Source organism: Convolutriloba macropyga, chromosome 6 (genome assembly GCF_964194025.1).
Source record: "Convolutriloba macropyga chromosome 6, txConMacr16.3, whole genome shotgun sequence".
Lineage (NCBI taxonomy): Eukaryota > Metazoa > Xenacoelomorpha > Acoela > Convolutidae > Convolutriloba > Convolutriloba macropyga.
In genome coordinates this window covers 56549602-56572052 of record NC_134473.1, presented here as the reverse complement: position 1 = coordinate 56572052, position 22451 = coordinate 56549602, and the positions used below count along the sequence as shown (strand labels likewise).

The 22451-nt window shown below is 36.8% G+C and overlaps 1 protein-coding gene across 1 annotated transcript in view; it reads left to right on the top strand.

Annotated features, from left to right (window-relative positions):
- Window positions 1-22236, top strand: part of LOC142341067 (uncharacterized) — a 131543-nt gene extending 109307 nt beyond the window's left edge. The window contains exons 14-16 of the mRNA XM_075391918.1: window positions 3150-3317; window positions 21265-21375; window positions 21877-22236. Coding sequence (XP_075248033.1) covers window positions 3150-3317; window positions 21265-21375; window positions 21877-22060 — 463 coding nt within the window. The 3' untranslated portion in view covers window positions 22061-22236. The remainder of the gene's footprint in view (window positions 1-3149; window positions 3318-21264; window positions 21376-21876) is intronic.
- Window positions 22237-22451: the final 215 nt, after the last annotated feature.

Below are 22451 nucleotides of genomic sequence, written 5' to 3'. Positions count from 1 at the left end.
GTTGTTACCCCCATCCCAGTGGCAACCCTCATCAGCCCCCCCCCCCCCCCCCCGTGTCTAGCTAGTGACAAACAGCCGCTGGCTAAAAACACGCAAAATTATAATAATTTGCACAATTTTATTCAAGCTTCTTGAAGAGTTTTGACAATTTTGAGTTTTATCTACCCTAGTTGTCAAGAAAACTCAGCCCTATTTGTTCTCTAGGGTGTAAATTTAGGTAACTGCACAGTTGCTTGTGGTAATGGAATGTTTTCAACATTTTAACATCACGAATTTCAGAATTTTTTTTGATAAATCTTTCCTACTTTATGAAACTTTTGTTGTTTTTTTAACAGTTTTGCAGCCACAAGAGGCAAGGAACCCTCTCTAGGATCTGAAAATACGTTACTGTATAGTTTCTATAATTAATGCATAATCTTTCATGATTTAAAATCACGCACTTTCGCGTTTTTTTTTTTTACAAAACTTGCAATTTTTCTCAATTGTTTTGAAAACTTTAGACATTATTTAGGTTTTTGAGCCTCAGGGGTCAAAAGACTTTCGTTAGGGTTGGATAATAAGTTACTGGAAATCATTTGTTGGCAATGGAACAATTTTCAACTTTTTGGTGTCACTAACTGAAGCAATTTTTTTTATAAAACTTACATTTATTTCAGGTTTTTGAATTTTTTGTCATTTATTAGGTTTCTTCACCCTCAAGAGCCGCGGTACCTCCTCTACGGTTTAATAGTATTTACTGAATAGTTTTCAGAGGAAATGGAATAATTTCCAATATTTCAATATCACGAATTTGAGCATTGTTTTAAAAATATTTTCAAATTTTTGAATAGTTTTCGGCACCAGGGGCCCTGGGACCTACCCCCAGAATTGAAAATTAGCTGCTGCATAGTTTCTGGATTAGAATGATTGGAATGTTGACCAATTTTTTTAAGATTCCAGTTTTATTGTAATTTTTGGATAGGAATTAAATTTTTTCAATTTTTCCGAAAAATATCATTCCATTCCAAATTTATAAACCTTTATGCGCCGGTGAAACTATTTCAGGCTTAAAACAGTGATAGTGGATATTTTGTGAGATAATTGAAATGTTTTTTCAAGATATTAATAATTCAAATTTTAGCAAGATTTTTAAAGATTTGCAATTGTTTTCACAAGGTTTGAACTTTTTTTGTCTTTAAGTTTAACAATCACTACTGGCCAAGGAATTTTTTTAAGCGTTGCAAATGGGTAAATTGATAGAGCCCCAAAGACAAAAATTGGTTCTGAACTCTTTTATTGCATAATCGGAAAACTTTTTTTTTAATTTTTGCCTTTTTCAGTTTTTTTCTATATGATTTATTTACTAACAAGTCTAGAAAACTAAAAACTGCAGCGTCGAGTCTCATCGTGAAAAATATCCCCATATATATATATATATATATATATATATATATATATATCGGTTAAGGTTTTCTTCTTTCTCTTTCTCGTTCAGATTTTATGTCTCTTTCTCTCTCTCTCACTCGGTCTCTCTCTCTCTCTCTCTCTCTCTCTCTCTCTCTCTCTCTTTGTTGACGCCACACTTCAGCTGCCGTTATGAGGCGTAATGTCATTATTTATTATTCTCGTTAACGCTGAGTTAAAGTGGAAATATTTTTATCATAAAAGATACTTACAAAAATTATTGTTAATTGCTCTCAAAAGCAGTCTGTAGCAAATATTTTAATCCTGTATGTCTCTTCTATGCAATTTTTTGCTTGACCGATTTTTTGTCATACCCATTTGACATTTCCTTTTCGGTAACGGGATAAATAGATAGCACCCAGCTGTCATTAAGTGCTCATAGAGCTTTTCAGCTGTTTTTCAGCTCAAACTGTTTTGATGACTTATGCTTATGGTGTTAAGGGCGGTTCTTAGAAATTGATCGCATACCCCCACCCAATGCCTCCACATCAGTCCCCCCAATTCACTTTTGCACCCCCGCTCTGGTGCAACCCCGCTGCGTTCACCTTAAGCCCCTTAAATTAAGCTAAATCTAGCCTCAACACACCGTGGCTAGCTACTGACAAAGCTAACCGCGCGCCGGTTGTTTGAGAGTAATTTGGCCGACGTTAGTCGGTTATGTTTTATATATATATATATATATATATATATATATATATATATATATATATTGCATATCAAAAGTTTCCCTGTTTCACGAGTTTCATCCCATGAATTAGTAAAAATGTTCATCAAATAAGTTCTATTATAAAAAAAATCAACTCAAGCTCTTGTCAAAGTAAGACACATTGAAGACTATCCAGTTGCACAATACTCTTCAAACTATTACCCTAAAATTGAAATTTTCCAAAAGTCTTACGTAATATACTTGCGTCACTTAGAAAATCTGGCATTCGCTGAGAACCGCGTAGCTGTTCGATGTGTAAATTTAAAATATGCAAATGAGTCTTAAAAAACGTCACGTCATCTTGCTTGAAACACACACTTTGGTAGTTTTATGTTCTGGCGCTGTAGGAAAACCATAGGAAAATCTGGCACTCTGGAAATTGTCATTAGAAATATGGCGATTATAAAATTTTAAAGTTAGCCTTTTAATGCTAAGGAAAAAAATCTGTACAAAATGTTACATTTATTCATCTTGACTCACACCGTAAGCAATATCATACAAAGAGCTTTTGTTTTGAAGTCAAAATATGAAAAAGGCTGAAATTGGATTACCAGAAGCTTAATATCACATCTGTTTGTAATTTTTGCCTTCTATTCTTTGATATCTAGAAAGAAAAATTTGCTCTAGTGAAGTCTCAAATATGCAGAACATGTCCACTCATTTTTTTGCGTTCAACCAAATAACTAAAAAGGTAAAAAAACATATAGAGCTCATATAAATTAAATCCGTCATTCGGAGTTTATTTAACGTGTTCCCGATTGTCTATTATGTGCATAGTAAAATATTGTGGTTAGGACACAACGATCTCCATATCAATGAATTCAAATGATGGAAAGCTCGCATGCTAGTCCCCAAACAAAATTCCAAGTCAATATCAGTACAGGGCAAGTCGAATCGGAAGTCTAATACAGTTACTTTTAAAACTTAAATACTAAAAAGACCTGCCTAGAACTGATTCATAATCATGTTACTTTGTATACTTTGTTCTTATTTTTTTCAGATCGTTTTCATCCAGCTTAGACACGCGCCCAGCTTTGCAACATCACTTACCGCGTCAGCACTCCAACTTGAGTGAAGTGGGACCATCTGACAGTGGGGGAGTGACTACTCCTGCCATCAGTATTAACACATCAACTGATCACATCGGCCAAAGTCAACCCCACATAAGGTACTGTTTCTTGGATTGAGAGTTTTGAAAATATTTTCAATATCACTAGCTCTAAAAAGAAGCTTTTAGCTATTATTTCCTTTGTCTGGATAATTAAATGTTCTCGAACGAAATTTGTGACACATTATATTAGTTACGCAGTCTTTTTTAAAGCATATTTTGGCGGGCTTTTTCAATACAATTTTCTGCTTGAACAATGTTTCGTCTGGCGTCTTTGACTTAGTGGCCTCAACCGCTGAGCAGCTCTCTTAGAGCCGCTGAGCAGCTCTCTTAGAGCCTTGCTAGTCTCTAAGTCAATTCACAGATTTTGCTGAGAAAAGATGTTTTTATACTGTGAAGACCAGTTCATTCGCCGTTTTCTATATCGCTCCAGCCACGTACCTAAACAAATTAACTCCTAATGCACGTTTTTTAAAGCTTAAGCTAGCCTCAATACACAAAAAAGCTGTCTACCGCCGCAGCCAAATGCTTGCATGTTGTTTGAGAGCTATTCGCTCGGCATTAGTCTCCTATAAGTTTTTATTATAAGCCGCGAAGCCACTGTCGTACGCAATTCTTTGCTGCGAAATTTCTTGTTGGTTCGCTGTGCGTTTAGACCTATTATATTTCTAGTGCTGATTCGCGAAACAGGCATAAGAATTTTGTGTTTTCATATTGATTCGCGGGGAGGTTCGGCCCATTATAACTACAGAGTAGTTTTGCTTGGCGGATAGAACAATTTTATTGAAGTTTTATTTCAGTAGTGAATCTCAACAAATCCAATGAAAGAATGATAATTAACTTAGGCAGTCAAGGAATGGCTGCTAGAAAATATATGCATGAAAAGAAGAAAATGTGTACAACAATGGAGGAAAAAACACCAACGAAGCTGCAAAAGGTATGAACAAAGAAGTAAATTAAAAAATGCAACTTGATAAAAACAAATCTATTAAGAATTATACCAAACAAACAAATGGTGAATTATGTACAAGTTAGTGTTCCTGTGTACCACAATTCCTCATCTGCAAAACGAAAGTAAAGCTTAGCTTTGTTTGCGTTAGAATTTACGAATCTGTAGGAAAATTGGACATCATTTGTACTGGTTACCAAAAATACTAGAATATGTGACTGATGTTTCTTGGTTTTGAATTTTGGCGGGATCTAATTTATATCAGAGTTGGTGTTCATATCTGCTTCTATGGCAGAGCGTATTATTGAGTACAAGTTTTTTTAATCGCAGGTTTGGATCACTGGTGCAACTTGTGGCGAAGTCAGTCCAATTTCTATATGCGTAGTTGGAGTGTGGTTTCGCTCCGCGAAGGTCTGTATGCCTTCGACTACAACGGTTTGCTGCCGTACTGGAGAAAAAGCGAAGGGGTTGCTTTGGATGAGCCGTGTTGACTGCTGTGTTCCTTTGCCAGATTGCTGCTCCTTTTGCAGCCTTTTCAAGTAGTCGATACCGCAGGGCACCATACTATTGACTCTCTTGATGAATCTGTATTTGTGGTGCGGTTTCTTTTGCTGTTTCTTTTTTGTTTTGCTGGTTCACTTTTTGTTTTGTTGGAGTTTGGCCGTCTGTGTATTCTTAATCGGGGATGGTGGCAGTTGATGTGCTGGCTTCACTGGTGTTTGTACTTTGAGTGCCCTGAAATAGTTCCAAGTGATCGATGAAACGATAATGAAGTCAACAGTTCTTTGCAGGCAATTTGTTTGCCGCCCTTTACTTTCTTCCTTAGATCACTGGCCTGTTGCGCTGACGGTCCAGTCCTTCTAATTTTATGAACCGCGACTCCTTTGAAGTTTTACCCAATTACCCTTCACTCCCGTCGCAAACTTTGTTGGTTTTTTGGTCTCATTGTAGCGTCACTGCAGTCTTGGTCTTCAGATTTGTCCTTGGGAATGAGGATGGCCCACTAACCAATATCGTGGTCTAAATTTTTATTTATGTAATTTTGATCAGACAGTTTATTTAGATTTGGCTCAGTGCAAAATGTGCTTAAAGGTGTATATTGTTTGAGGGCAAAATGCGCGTCAAATATGCTTAGGTTTAGAATTTTCTGTCTGCATATTATAAACTTGTATTTTATAGAGTTAGTTTAGCTTTTCAAATTAGATTCTAGGTCAACTCACAGATGGTGCTGAGAAAAGATTAAATTGTTTTGTGGAGACCAGTTTATTCGTGGTTTTCTATACATCCTAATTTACCCCATTTTTTTCAGCTCTAGCCACGTGCTTAAGTCCCACTACAAAAAATGCATGTTTTTGAAGCTTAAGCTAGCCTCTATAAACAAAAGCTGGATACTGCCACAGCCAAATGCTTGTCGTTTGATAGGAATTCACTTGGCACTTGTTTCTAATTTTAGCACTTTTTTATTGACAACCACGAAGCCGCTGTTGTACGCAATTCTTCGCAACGGTACTTATTGTCGATTCGCGGTGCGTTTAGGCCGATTATCTTTTTAATGCTGATTGGCGGTGCGAAACAGGCTTTAGAGATTTTTGTGCTTCTATAGTGTTTCGCGGGCAACTGCTACTCAGGAATTGTGTTGGTGGATGGACGGTTTTTTTATGGTATTCGTAATCTGAGTGCCCCGGAGAAGTTCAAATTAAGCTAAAAAACGATACTGCCGTCGTGCACAGGAGGTTTCCGGGAAATTCATTTAACGCCCTCCTCTTTCTTTTTAGACAGCTTGCGTGTTTTGCCATTCTTTTTTTGATAATTTGCCCTGACGCTGATTTTGGCCGTTTGTTTGTGTAATTTTTGAGGCGAGTGTCCTTTTGGTTTTGTGTGCCAAAGTTCAGCATGTCTGGTTTTATTACGGTTACTGTAATTTTGCCCGATTCCTTGATTGTGTAAGTGAAATCATCGTCTTTGAAGATCGTTGAGCCGGATGCTAGGACCTCAAATAGCACATGCAAATATTCGAGCGTTTATTAGCTGGAATTTAATTTGCCAGCGTTCATTGTAGAGATTCCCCCGTTCTAAGAATTTGGCGGTCTAGTCCTTCAATCTTTATCAAGCGCGTTTCATCTGAAGTTTTAATCAATTACCTTTCAATCTTGTAGCGAAATAATTGTTTTTTTTTCGTTTCTTGTTTATTGTCACTGCAGACTTGGTCTTCCCATTTGACCTTGGGAACGTTGTGGTTCAGTGAGCAGTAGCTTGATCTAAACATTTGTCAAAAATTTCTCGATAAGACATTTTTTTTAGATTTTGGCTTAGCGCATATATTGTTCAAGGTTGCATTTGATTTTGGGCCGAAAAGTGACTCAATTCGTCTTTTTTCTGAGTCTTCTTAATACGTTTGCTAAGCTGGTACTTTAAAGAGTTAATTGAGCTTTTCAAATTGAATTGCGATTTAGCAGCTTCTTTAATACATGCAAATCTACGTTTAACTGTTTGAGTCAAGCGCTCTACTAACTAAATATCCCTGCGGTCTTTGATTGAAGCCGCGATTTTTCAATTTTGTATTGCTCACAAAAATTACTGATTTACATCGAAATTTGACTGCTTGCTTGGTCAAAGCAAAGGTGCTGCGGAACGCCGTGTAATAGGATGTATTTTTAAATAAAATCTTGAATATTTCTAAGTATTAGCGTGTTCATAGACTTCTGCTGATGGAAATTTAGAGAAACGAGTGCAGGTAAAAAATTGAACTTTCTAATTTTTTTCATTATAAATCGATCCGCCAAAGTCAATTTGAAATTTTTCATCAGGTTCTTGGCAGGTTTTTATGTGAAATATATTGGTGTAACCGGTGCAATATATTGGTGTAATATATTGGTGCAATATGTTGGTGTAACGGGTTTTAATTTTTTGACATGTTTTGATGCAGGGCTCCAACTTTGAAGTTTTTGAAAGTATATTCCTGTTCATATATAGCGACCATGCACAGATGGCCATATCAGTCATCCCCAACTTCTGTGATGTGTTGAGTGAATTGCCTCAATTTCGACATTTTCTGATGGATTGTAGGGTCTTGACGCAGATCCATTTTGATATTACATAGGTCCCGCCAAAAATTGTGAACGCTGAGACTCAGCTGCTTGCATCTTCCCTCGTTCCATGTCAGCACACAATCTCGGACATTTTTAGTATCACTTTATTTGCTGTAAGGCAAACTAGTAGGCGTTAAGTAACGATCTTGCTTAGAGCGAAGTTTAAAGCATCTGCCTAGATGTCCATTGGGGTTGTTGGAGCAGGATGCCATCTGTTGTTGGGGGTTTGATGTTTGTTTTTGTGATGCAGATTGTTGAAGATCGTCGTCAAATCGTACTCTGAATGGTGTACTTTGCTTAGCTCTTTTTGGCATTTGGACAAGATTGAGAATTTGCCGGGAAATTTTTTGAAAATTAGAGTGAAGATTAACTGACTTTATCAGGGCTATCGAATTGGTGGTGTGATTTTCTCAGTGCGGTCAATAAATTTGTGCTTTCATTTGGATGAATGTTTTTTAGCCTTAAATTGCAAATTTGTGTGAATTGTTTTCAAGCCTTCTAATCGCGCCGCAAGGTTAAGAATTTCACTTGTATTCTTGCCAATTTTTGTTATTGATTGATTTGCATCCAATTGCGGCGCGATTGACTCATAATTTGATCAAGCCTAAATTTCTGACCTTTTCAGTAGTAGGTCTTAAATGTGGCACTGTTTTGCCAAATTCTATAAATATTTACTGAGATGGGAAAACAGATCCCAGAAATGATTTTACTTTTCAATGTGTTTGGTGATTTTAGATTAAAAATCGCGCTTGTTTTTGCTTCTAACGGTCCTGTACCACTTTTAGAGAAATTGTAACCGTACCACTTGTTTTCATTATTGGCAATATAGCAGTTTGATATTTTTATCCTCCGGTTTTCATCGTCTACGTTCTTTTAGCATTTTTGAGCAAATTCGGTGTTCGTCAAGCGATTGAATCAAAATTTGATTTATTTCAGAAGAAAACGTTCTGCGCCGCTTTTCAAAAAATCTAGTTTTGCTACCACAAATTGCTCATCGTAATGTGTTATTTTGGGTGCAACTTGATAGGCCCTAGCAAGTTATAATCAACCAAGCCCTTTTTTTGCCCGGCAAATCTTTTGATTCCTAACTGCTGTTATAGAAATTGTTTGAGCGATGTTCTTTTTTAATTGAGAGTAATGCCCGACGGTCTGTGCTGACTGCATTTTTTCCCCAAATAAAAAATGCTTGAGTATTCTATAGACCATATCTCCCCCAAAAATTCTAAGTCGTCGTTGATATTAAATCTGGATCCAACCGAATATTAAAAAACGACAGGCGAATGGAACTGTTTTCCAGCCTTCATGGTCTAATTGTTACAGAGCTGCCCCTAAACTCTCTTTAGACGCATCGTTTTCTTGTGTTCTTCCGGAGTCAAGTATAGTGTACTGTTTCCATTTTTAGTTTACACGTTTTGCGGTGTCATTTCATGGTATTCGTCATTGGTTATTGCTGCCACACAATTGTCATCTGGTGAATGAATGGTAGACGGAGTGGTACCTATCTTCGTAGTTTTCCCTATTATGTTACGTCTTCTTCGGTTTCTGCATAGTTTTCAATTTTTTGCTCTTATTTATTTTTAAATTGTGGCTTTTGCACATTTTTGCTAAGTGTTTGGGGATTCCACACTTTTGCACTTTTTTCCTAGTGCAAAAGTTTTGTTTGTAATTTGGTTGCAATGCTTGACCGCAATTCCTACACTTGTTTTTCTGATTTCGTCTATTGTGTTGTTGATTGATTCTTTGGGTCGTATAGCGGTACCAAAACCACAAGTATTTCGTACCGTGATGCTGATGGTGACTTGTGTCGTTTTAGTTATATTCAATTCGTTTTTTTGTCCCATCTCCATATCTATGGCTATTTGTAAAGCTGTACTTGGCTCTTGAGTTTAACGGAGCAAATTTTGCTGGCATTTCTTATTCTTAAATCTTGGATATGAATACGTATTGTTTAACTGTTTTTTACAATCTGCGAATTTGCTATTTTTGGCTCATTCCATTAGTTTGCTGCAATATAGCTCAACAGTCTCCCATTTCTTTTGTTTTCTTGATAAAAAAGAAATCTGTCGGACGTGATCTTACGAGGTCTAATTCTCTAATGAACGATAGTTTCCTTAGCTTCCATAATTCTAGTTTTGTCATTTCGTTGATGACTGCGTGAAACTATTTTGTGTTTAACAATTGTCTCCCTCGGTTCCAATGCTCAAATATGGAAGAGAGACGCGTTTTTGATTGCAAAAATCCAAGAGTCGGTCACAACATAGTAATTCGGTTTCATTTTTTTTTACATTTGAGCTCCCAGCTCGATTTCAGGTGGTGAGCAATTCTTTTTTTGCGTTCTCGTTTTGTAGCTTCTGTGGTATTATCAAAGGGCTGTTCGTTAGTCGGTTCCGTTGCAAGGGTTACATTTGCGGGATTTTTTTACGAAGTAGGGTGTCCAGGGTTATTTCCTCCATGGCAAGGATGGCTAGCTTTGTTTGGGTACTCCATCTCGCTCAACAAAGTGAAGGTTTCGTCGACGATTGAACAACATACCAGTTTCATTGGGCGGATAGAACGATTTTATTGAAGTTTTATTTCAGTAGTCAATCTCATCAAATCAAATGAATGACTGAAAATTAAATTGGCTAGTTAAGGCATGACTGCTAGAAAGTTTTTACATGAACAGAAGAAAGTGTTTACTCCAATGGATTAACAAATTTAGCAACAAAGCTGCAAAAATTATGAACAAGGAAGTAAGTTAGAAACTGCAATGTGAAATCTCTCAACATCCGAAATAAACAAATCTAACAACAATTATGCCCAATAAAAACTGGTGAAATAGGTACAAGTCATGGTACCTGTGTACCACATTCCCTCCTCTGCAAAACGAAAAGTGGGATTAACTTTTTTCGTTATCTCTTACAAATCTGTAAGAAAATTAGTTAGCATATGTACTGGTTACTATAAATAGTAGTATATGTGGCCTATGTTTTCGTTTTTGAATTTTTGCGGAATCGAATTACTTTCAGAGTCGGTGTTCGTTTCTGTTTCTAGGGCAGAGCGTGTGATTGGGTACCATAACCACAGACGAGCCTTCTTTTGGTTTGTTTTACAACTCGACGAGGAGTAATATTTCTTTTACCGAAAGTAAAATTCGTTCAAACGATTTTCTGACGTAAAAGTATGAATAAGTAAAATTGTCGTATCAATTAATTTTAACTGAACAAGAGAAGCCTTTTAAATGTTCGCTGCTTTCAGTGAAAACTTTTCGATTTCGAAAAATGAATTTTAGAGACATTCACAGATAGATCGACGTTTCTTGACCGCTTTTGGCTTGTTTTTTTTGTTTTTCGTATGAAAGTTTCTTGACCAATCCTGCAATCATATTTAGCTCTCTGAACATGACTATAAAAAGTTCCTGCAAGTCTAATGTTTCGTTTTAAGCGCAAAATAGTCACATATTTCTATTTTCTATTAAAAACCGCAAAACGATGGCTGATGCTATTATTGGCCTTCTCTTTGTTTTTAAATTTTGTCATCATGATTTGTTTCAACCATGTGATATCACAATCAAATTAAGTCTTCCCTTTGCTTAATCGTCCATAAACTCTCAACTGAATTGCGTGAGGGGGGTCATTTTGCACTCTTAGTTTGTTTCATTACTGCTGATTAATTCATAACTACTGTTATAGGATTTATTTCAAGCAATGTTCTTTTTTGATTGTGAGTATTGCCCGATGGTCTGTGATGACTGTAATTTTTTTGCCCAAAACAAATGGTTGAATTGTTTTGTAGCACATGCCACCCTCCAAGGATTCTAGGTCGTTGATACTATATCTTCTGGATTCAACCAAAACGGGAGACGAATGCAATTTTTTTCCAGCTTCATTGTCTAATTGTTCCAGAGCTGCCCCTAAACCCTCTTTAGACGCACCGCATTTTATTCTGTTTCCTAATTTGGGTAATAGTTTTTCTTTTCAGTTGATTATGCTGTTCGATTTTTGAAGATTCCTTCGATGTGTATGTTGTAGTTTTCTGTGCAAGTGTATTTTTGTGAATTTTTAATAATGGTCTTACGGGTGGCACCTTGTAGCCACAATCGGTATCAATTAGTAACACGGTACACAGATCCAGGAAATGATCTTAGTTTTTCAATGTGTTTGGAGGTTAAAGATAAAGAATCGCGCTTTTTTTAGTTTCGAACTTTCCTATACCACTTTTCGAGAAATTGAAAGAGCCATTTGCTTTCATTTTCCTGCAAAGTAGCATTTTGATAGTTTCATCGTTTACTTTCTTTTAGCAATTTTGAGCAAATTTGGTGTTCGGCAAGCGATTGAATCAAAATTTGATTTATTTCAAAAGAAAACGTTTCGCGCTGCCTTTCAATAAATCTAGTTTTGCTACCACAAATTGCTCATCGTAAAATGTTTTTTTTTGGGTGCAACTTGATAAAGCCCGAGCAAGCTGTACTCAACTAGGCCCATTTTTTGCCTGGCAAATGTTTTGAATCCTAGCTGCTGTTACAGGATTTGTTTGAGCAATGTTCTTTTTTAATTGAGAGTAATGCCCGACGGTCTGTGCTGACTGTATTTTTTCCGAAATAAATAATGCTTGAATAATCTATAGCCCATACCACCCCCAAAAAATCTATTTCGTTTATACTAAATCTGGATCTAACCGATTATAAAATAACGACAGGCGAATGGAACTGTTTTCCAGCCTTCATGGTCTAATTGTTACAGAGCTGCCCCTAAACCCTCTGTAGACGCATCGCTTTCTTGTGTTCTTCCGGAGTCAAGTATAGTGTACTATTTCCTATTTTAGTTGTCAATTTTTGCGGTGTCATTTCATGGTACTCGCCATTGGTTATTGCTGTCACACAATTGTCTTCTGGTGAAAGAATCGTAGACGGAATGGTACAAATTTTTGTAGTTTTCTACATTATTTTTTGTTTCTTCTTCAGTTTCTGCATATTTTTCGATTTTTTGCACCTATTTATTTTTCAATTGTGGCTTTTGCACAATTTTGCAAAGTGGTTGGGCATTCCACAGTCTTGCAATTTTTTCCTAGTGCAATAGTTCTCTCTGTGATTTTGTTGCAATGCTTGACCGCAATTCCTACACTTGTTTTTCTGATTTCGTCTGTTGTCTTGTGCAGTCTTGTCTATGCGCTGCGTTCAGTGAACAACTTTCAATTTCGAAAAGTAATTTTTAGAAACAAGCACAGATAGATCGACGTTTCTTGACCGCTTTTGGCTTGTTTTTTTTTGTTTTTAGTAGGAAAAATTCTTGACCAATCCTGCAATCATATTTAGCTCTCTGAACATGACTATAAAAAGTTCATGAAAGTCTAATTTTGAGTTTTGACTGCAAAAAAAGGCACATATTTCTATATTTTCTATTGAAAACCGCAAAACGATAGCTGATGCTATTATTGGCTTTCTGTTTATATTGTTTTTAAATTTTGTCGTCAAGACATTTTTTTACAACCATATGATATCACAATCAATTCAAGTCTGCCCTTTGCTTAATCGTTCAAAAAATCTCAACTGAACTGCGTGCGTGGCGTCATTTTTTACTCTTAGTGGAGTGAATCTTTTGTTTTTTGCGGAAAGTGTTCTTTTATTCGCATGATAAACTTTTTCGTCTCATGTAACTTACTTCACTCTCAAAAACAACTATCTTATCTCACACTGAAGTTATTTTTTGAAGAGATAAAGTCAGCTGAGTGCGTGTCCCTTTAAATAATGGTTATTTGAGGTAGACAGCCAACAGAAACAGCAATAAGTTAAACAGATTCCCTAACTAAATCCGATTAAATAAACAGATTAAATCAAAATTCAGTTGATTATGCTGTTCGATTTTTGAAGATTTCTTCAATGTGTATGTTGTAGTTTTCTGTCCAACTGTATTTTTGTGAATTTTTAATAATGGTCTTACGGGTGGCACATTGTAGCCACAATCGGTATCAATTAGTAACACGGTACACAGATCCCAGAAATGATCTTAGTTTTTCAATGTGTTTGGAGGTTAAAGATAAAGGATCGCGCTTTTTTTAGTTTCGAACTTTCCTATACCATTTTTCGAGAAATTGAAAGAGTCATTTGCTTTCATTTTCTGCAAAGTAGCATTTTGATAGTTTCATCGTTTACTTTCTTTTAGCAATTTTGAGCAAATTTGGTGTTCGGCAAGCGATTGAATCAAAATTTGATTTATTTCAAAAGAAAACGTTTCGCGCTGCCTTTCAATAAATCTAGTTTTGCTACCACAAATTGATCATCGTAAAATGTTTTTTTGTTTGGGTGCAACTTGATAAGGCCCGAGCAAGCTGTACTCAACTAGGCCCATTTTTTCCCTGGCAAATGTTTTGATTCCTAGCTGCTGTTACAGGATTTGTTTGAGCAATGTTCTTTTTTAATTGAGAGTAATGCCCGATGGTCTGTGCTGACTGTTTTTTTTCCGAAATAAATAATGCTTGAATATTCTATGGCCCATACCACCCCCAAAAAATCTATGTCGTTGATACTAAATCTGGATCCAACCGAATATAAAAAAACGTTAGGCGAATGGAACTGTTTTCCAGCCTTCATGGTCTAATTGTTACAGAGCTGCCCCTAAACCCTCTGTAGACGCATCGCTTTCTTGTGTTCTTTTAGAAACAAGCACAGATAGATCGACGTTTCTTGACCGCTTTTGGCTTGTTCTTTTTGGTTTTCGTATGAAAATTTCTTGACCAATCCTGCAATCATATTTAGCTCTCTGAACGTGACTATAAAAAGTTCTTGAAAGTCTAATTTTGAGTTTTGAGTGCAAAATAGGCACATATTTCTATATTTTCTATTGAAAACCGCAAAACGATAGCTGATGCTATTATTGGCTTTCTGTTTATATTGTTTTTAAATTTTGTCGTCAAGACATTTTTTTACAACCATATGATATCACAATCAATTCAAGTCTGCCCTTTGCTTAATCGTTCAAAAAATCTCAACTGAACTGCGTGCGTGGGGTCATTTTTTACTCTTAGTGGAGTGAATCTTTTGTTTTTTGTGGAAAGTGTTCTTTTATTCGCATGATAAACTTTTTCGTCTCATGTAACTTACTTCACTCTCAAAATGAACTATCTTATCTCACACTGAAGTTATTTTTGAAGAGATAAAGTCAGCTGAGTGCGTGTCCCTTTAAATAATGGTTATTTGAGGTAGACAGCCAACAGAAACAGCAATAAGTTAAACAGATTCCCTAACTAAATCCGATTAAATAAACAGATTAAATCAAAATTCAACATTTCAGCAATTTAAAAATGTCCCTTCTTTGGTCTGTTTCTTTGGCGGCTATTTTCAGGCAATCTATGAACTAGGTTTTAATTTCTGGAATATTTCCATTGCTTTGTTCTCTTTTAGGCTCACTGAAAGGAAAGTTTCTTGAAAATTCTTGATAACGTCCTCTTGATAACTCATGCATTAGGTGCTTCTCTTTAACTTAGTAAAGTTTGTTTCAATAACTGTACTTATAGTGATCCAATTTTTGTTTGATTTGTTTTTAGTTTTAATTAGTTTTTTTTAGTTTTAATTGGTAGCTTGAACTTTTCTGGGCAGCAGCATGGATTTTAATTTTGTTCTATGAACAATTGATTTAGTTTTTTAGTATTGTTTTTGTAATCCAGCGAAAGTTTGCTTCAAAAACGCAGTTTTAACTTTATTTTGACATCATTTTTTGCAAATTAGTTTAAGGTTTTGAAGATTTGAGCCCTCTCAACACTTTAGTTTAAACAATAGATTCTTGTTTGATATTTAATTGACAAAGCTAACGAAGTAGTTTTTTTGTTTTCTTGTTTTCTAGGCAATGTTTACGTATTATCATGCTCTAGTCTGCATCATTCTATCGTTTCCCTCAGACCTAGATTTGGATTGTCACTAAATTCTTGTTCGAAAAAGATTAAATTTCATCATTGTCAGATCAGTTGCGTACAAAACTAACTTTGTACGCTACCCATTTCATATAGAGTGTAGCACCTCGACTTATTGGATTTAGTTTTACTTACTTTGGCTTATATATAGTTTTTAGTGAAATTCTTAGTCTAGAATTTTAGGCGTTTGAAAGCGATTCTGTTCCTGTTGTTTTTTCAGTTCATTTCAGTTTTGCAATAGTTTTCATTAACTTTGTTCGCTATATCCAGCAAACGTTTCGTTTAGTGTTTTTTGAGTCCTCCTAAATTTAATTTTCCTTTTGTTGGAGGCATTTTGTTTTTTAAGAGTGTTTGCTGCCATATCTTTTCAGACTGCTTCTTTTGAGAGTTATTTGCAGATCACTGAGTTTTCCATAAATGATGTTAAGTTATTTTAGCACAAATTTTAGCCCGGTCAATTTTTGATCCTGATTTTTTTTCTATCCCTGATCATTTTTTCTAATATTTTTATCCAATTGTCATGTTACCAGATACATTTTATGTAGTTTGAAAGGCTCGGGTATCAAAATGTCACAGTGAATATCGTCTGTCAAAGGTGTATTAGATTTTTTTAGTCTTTTCTTGTGCTCTTAAAATGATGTCGTACCGTTTTTTTTGTTTGCTAGTTTCAGTCATTTTTTGTTATGAACTTTTGCACCAAATAGTCTCGTCAACTCCGGTTCGGTAAGTAAAGATTAAATTTGTAACCCAAAACTTAATGGTTTCGGTTGTAGCCGGGTATATTTAGATTCTGAACTTACGTCACTTACTTCACTACATAAAATGACCTTTGCACTTTGAAACTTATGTTCAGTTTGCTTCAGTTTAAGGGCAGGTCATTGGTAATTTCAATATTTTAGATAGTAATTGGGGACTCGTCCTGCTATGTATTCACAAATTCCGCTGTTAAGATTCTTTAAAACAACCTCAGAATGTCACTCTCATTTCAAGCCTGCTTTTTGTTCATTCGTTTATACATTTTGAATTGAATTGTGTTTGAGACGTCTTTTTTCATTCCTAGTGAAGCGAAGCTTTTGTTTACTGAGTGCTTAAAATTTTGGTCATATGGGGCTTAGCTCGCTCTCAAAGATGACTTCCTGACTTCGAAATAAGGTCAAGTGAATGTGTATTTCTCTAAATGAAAGTTAATTGGGAGCAACTAATAGAGGCAGCAATAACTTATGAGATTCTTAGTCAAAATATAACAACCCATCCTTTAATTAAAAGAGTAATTTTTTGGTCTGTCTTTTTTAATGTTTTTTTTGGAGACTGAAGATCTACAAATATATTATGGCTATTTTCTAGGAATCTGCCGGCTATGATTATGCGATTTTCTGCTTGACCAATTTTAAGTCTAAACCATTTGATTTTTCATCCTCAAAAACGGGATAAGCAGGTCGCGCCCAGCGGGCATTAAATGCTCTTAGAGCCTTTCAGCTCTGTATCAGCTCAAACTGTTTTGGAGACTTATACTCCTGGCGTGAAGGGTGGTTCTGAGAGGTGGAAGACCCCCCTCACTGTTGATCCCCCCAATATTTCCCCCACCCACCCAGCGCTGTTGCCCATACCACACTGTCGCCCCCCCCCTCACCAGCCTCCACTGCCCCCCCCCCCCCCCCCACCGCGTCTAGCCACTGACGAACAACCGCTCGCTAAAAACTCGAAACACGCAAATTTTTAGTTTGTGATATATACTTTTTCTTGAATTTTTTGAACCTTTGTTCTTGATATAGAATTTTATGCGTTTGAGTGTTATTCTGTTCCTTTTGTTTTTTTTCAGGTTCATTTCTGTTTTGCAATGTTTTTTATTCATTCTGTTCGCTGTATCCAAGATATGTTTAGTTTAGTATTTTTTGTGTCCTTTTAAATTTAGTTTTCCTATTGTTGAAGTCATTTTGTTTTCTAAGAGTGTTTCCTGACTTATGTTTTCAGACTGCCTCTTTTGGGGGCTAATAGCGGATCTGTGCCTTTTTTCAGAAATGATTTTAAGTCATTTTAGCACAATTTTTAGCCCGGTCAATTTTTTTAGCCTGATTATTTTTCTATCCCAAAATTTCTATCAAATTGTCAACGTTACCAGATACATTTAATGTAATATAAAACAATACGGTATCATGAAGCCACAGTGAGTGTCGTCTGTTGAAATTATATTAGATTTTCTAGTCTTTTCTTGTGCTCTTAAAATGATGTCGTACCGGTTTTTTTTGTTTTATAGATTCTGTCTTTTTTTGTTATGAACTTTTGATCCAAATAGTCTCGTCAACTCCGAGGAGATAAAGAAGAACAGCTCTAACACAAAATTTAAAGGATTCGGTTGTAGCCAGATATCTTTGATTCGTCGTCAAATATTTCACTACTTAAAATGTCTTCTGCACTGCGAAACTTAAGTTCAATTTGCTTCAATTAAAAGACAGGTCATTGGTAAATTCAATAATTTGATTCGTCGATAAGAATTTGTAAAACAGCCTCAGGATGTCACAATCATTTCAAACCTGCTTTTTGTTCATTCGTTTATACAATTTGAATTGAACTGTTTGCGTGACGTCATTTTTCACTCTTACTGGAGAGAAGCTTTTGTTCATTTGCGTGCTTAAGTCACATGGCGTTTGGTCACATGGGGCTTACCTCACTCTCAAAAATTACTTCCTCACTTTGATATTGACTTTTATTTACTTTAATTAAAAAGATAAGGTCAAGTGAATGTAAATTACACTAAACGAAGGTTCATTGGGAGCAGCTAATAGAGGCAGCAATAATTTATACAGACTGCTAATCAGACTATAACATCTCATCCTTTAATTAAAAGAGTAATTTTGTTGGTCTATTTCTTAACTGTTTTTTGGAGACAACAGATCTACGAAGCTAATGCGGCTTTTTCCTGTCAGCCTGCAAGCTATGTTTATGCGTTTTTTGTTTCGCCGATTTTTCGGCTGACCTATTTGAGGTAAAATCCTCAAAAACGCGATAAACAGGTAGCGCCTAGCGGAATTTAGTTGCTCTTAGAGCCCTTAAGCTCAGTTTTAGCTCAAACTGTTTTGGAGACTTATAGTCATTTCGTGAAGAGTGGTTCTTAGAGGTGGAAAACCCATCACTGTTGGACCCCACTTTTGTCTCCAGCCACCGAGCACTGTTGCCCCCAACCTCACTGTCGCCCCCACCAGCCTCCATTGCACCCCCCCATGTCTGGCTACTGACAAAAGCCGCTCGCTAAAAACACGAAACACAAACACTTATACTTTTTTTTGTACAGCTTTTATCAAGTTTTATGCCATTTTTTGAGCTTTATCAGTCCTAGTTCTAAAAGGACTTCCTCTAGGGTTTGATAATAGGTTAATGCATAGTTTCGGGTGCTAATGGAATGTATTCAACATTTTTACATCGCGAATTATAGTTTTTTTTGTGGCAAAACGTTCAGTTTTTTTCATTGTTTTTGACATTCTCCTCATTATTCAAGACCCAGGGGCCGGCCAGAAAACCTCTTTAATGTTTGATAATGAGTTACTGCAAAACTTTTATCGGCCATGTCATACTAAATGATGGTTGTTTAAGAACAAGTAACAGAAGCTGCAACAAATTATAGAAGTTCTTATTGAAAAATAGCGTATCAGCATTTAATGAGAAGATAAATTTTTAATTTCTTTTGGATCTGTTTTCGTAATATCTGTTTGAGATTGCAGGTTCGTCGCTTTATTAATTTTTTGTCCAATTTTTTGCTCTCAAATTTTCAAAATGGGTTGAACAGTTAATTACCAGAGTATATCAAGTGACCGAATAGCTTTTTTAGAGACTTAGTCATCAGTGGTCTCTAATTATACAATTGTTTTTTGGAGACAATTTCCCGGTGTGAAGGGCGGTTCATAATCTTATCTCCTTGAACAAATCAATTACTATTAATCATTTTCCTTGTACACCTAAGTCACCCCACTCACCTCTCTCACTAACACTCCAATCGACACCCGCTAATTGAAAGTTTCAACCCCCCTTTTGATCCAGCCCTCCCAAACCTGCTCCCTAAATCGTTTGACACCCCGTCCAAAGGTTGTCCTTGCTCCATCAACTCTTGCCCCACACTAATGCTTCTATATCTAAGCCGCAGCTGGTTACTACCAACGCCAACCGTCTGCCGGTCACTTGAGAGAAATTCGCTCAACTTTAATTGGTAATTTTTGTTATTAATTTGAGTGATAGAGTACTGTCTGTACTGTGGTTTCAATTCTGTCTTCGATTACCAATTGCTCTAAAACAAAGTTTTCAGCAATTACATTAGATTTGTTTTCTTTTTAATGCAGGTTTTCCCTTGACCAATTTTTTTCATGGCTTTCAAATTTTCATCCCCATTAACGGGATAAACAGGTAAATCTCGGAGGATAGGAAGTGGCTGAGTAGCTCTTTTAGAGATTTAAACATTAGTAATGCAATTGTTTTGTGGAGAAAATTTCACGGTATGAAGAGCGGTTCTTAATCTTAAGCCATTAACCACCTCATTTACCTCCTTTCATCCTCCCTGTCCCACCTAAGTCACCCCAACTCAACTCTCTCACTAACATTCCTCCCGCCGACGCTCCTCCAATTGGCGATTTCAATCCCCTTTTGGCCTTCCCTTCAAAACCTACTCCCTCAATAGTTTGACAACACAACCAAAGCTTGTTCTTCCACCGCCAACCCTTGACCCCCTCCCCCTAATGCTTATATCCCTAAGCCGAAGATGTTTACTAGCGACGCCAACCGCCGCCATCCGCCAACCCCCGTCGTTGATTTGAGAGAATTTCGCCCAACAATAAATGGTTATATTTGCTATTATTTTAATTGATAGAGTACTGTTTATGGTGTGGTTTCAATTCTGTCTTCAATTACCAATTGCTCTAAAACAAAGTTTTCAGCAATTACATTAGTCTTGTTTTCTTTTTAAGGCAGGTTTTCACTTGACCAATTTTTTTCATGGCTTTCAACTTTTCGTCGCCGTAAACGGGATAAACAGGTAAATCTCGGAGGATATGAAGTGGCTGAGTAGCTCTTTTAGAGTTTTAAACATTAGTAATCACTAAGTATGCAATTGTTTTGTGGAGACAAAATCACGGTGTGAAGGGCAGTTCTTAATTTTATGTCCTTGAACAGCTCATATACCCCCAATCATCCTCTCTCTCCCTCCTAAGTTACCCCACTCAACTCTCCTACTAACACTCCTCCCATCGACCCTCCGCTAATTAAGGGTTTCAACCCACTTTTTATGCAGCCCTCCCAAACCTACTGCCCCAATCGTTTGACACCCCATCCAAAGCTTGTTGTTCCACCACCAACGCTTGACCCCCTCCCCCTAATGCTTTTTATCTCTCAGCCCCAACTGTTTACTACCGACGCCAACCGCCCGCCGGTCTTTTGAGAGAAATTTGCCCAACATTAGTCGGTTATTCGTGCTATTAATATGAGTGATAGGGTACTGTTTGTACTGTGGTTTCAATTCTCTCTTTAATTACCAATTGCTCCAAAACAAAGTTTTTAGCAATTCTATTAGTCCTGTCATCTTTTTTAATGCAAGTTTTCACTTGAACGATTTTTCTTCATGGCTTTCAACTTTTCGTTCTTATTAACGGGGTAAACAGGTAAACCGTGATTGCATAATGTGGCCTTGTTCTTTACTAGTCGCTAAGTATGCGATCGACAGAAACTGTTTTACAGACATTTTCATGATGTGAATGGCTGTTCTTAATGTTCAAACTTTAAACCCCTCAGTCACCCCCGCACCGCACACTCGGCCCCCCAAACATCCCCCCGTCCACCGTTTTCTCCACCTGCCACTTTGGACCTCTCAATCACATCCCACTCACCGTCCCATCCAACCGCCCCTCCCCCCAACACTGCCCCATCTACCCTCATCCCAACAGGTCACTTGGAACCACCTGCCGTTCAGCCACCTCAACCACACACCCCTCTTCCGCCCAATAATGCTAGCATGCCTAAGCCCCAGCTACTACCGAAACCAATCGCTTGCCGGTCTTTTGAGAGCATTTGCCCGACGTTAGTCGTTTATGTCTATTTGTTCGTTTAGGACACCACTGGATGGAAGCCTCTCTGGTGGAGGAGGTGGAAGTGGTGGAATCAGGAGACGGATAAATGTCATCAGTCCTGAGGACAAGGAGGACAAACTGGAAGAAGAGAAGTACCGTTGATTTTCTAAAAGTTCCTCACAAACAAATTTGAAGTGATTAATTGGGGTCCCGTTGGTCTTTTTTAATGCAGGTGTTTAAATGCAGAACGGAAGAACAACGAGACACACTGTAGTGGTCCAGTTATGTTGTATTTTGATCTCTGCTTAACCGGCAACAACTAGGAGTATGCATCAACTGGCATGCAAATCAAGTCAATTTAGAACTGGCAGTCTCTGTGAGAGCAAAAAAGCATCAACCAAAATTTCATTCTTCATTAAGAATTCTCATCAAAATTTTCCGATTCTACTGAATGCGTTTTTATGACCTTAGTGTATGACATAAATATTCGATATTCGATTGTTTTTTTTTTCACCTAAAGGTGTGGAGTCTCATTTATTGATGTCTTTTTTTATTGGTGTGGAGTCTCATTAATGTCTTTTTTTATATCAGCTGCGGCGCTTTTGAGGGGACGATCGCACGTTAATATTGGGCTCTGTTTTCTGTCTTTTTAGGTCGTCAACAGAAACGAGCAAAGATTCATGGTCTTCGGATGGAAAGGCAGAAATTTCAAACTCGAAAGTTGTAGAGGAAAAGAGAAATTTCAGGGCAAGTTTTTCCACTGCTTTCGATAAAGTAGACGAAGACGATAAAAGTGATGGACAGAGCAGTTCTTTTGGAGACGAAATTGAGCTTTAACACTCAAAACTGACTACAAAATTTGCAATTTATGCAATGATATTTCAAGAAATTGTATATTGACTCAGTCGCTTCGAAAAACAGTAAACTTACTATGAACATGACCAGAAATGAACACTTGTATACACTGCAAAACTACACTGAAATTTTAGCTTGAACTATCCAGACAATAAAACTACTAGTCTTTTCTGCTAATCCTTCACAGATGCCTTGAAACACTTGTGCGTCGAACACGTGAATCGAACTTTCTTCGGGCGCAAAATTTAAGCTCCAGTTATATATTTGTAGCATCCCTTTGTAGGCATATTATTATTAACTGCTCTAAAACAAAGTTTGTAGCAATTATATTACTCCTGCTGGCCTTTTCTCGTACCGTTTGTTGTAAAATCAA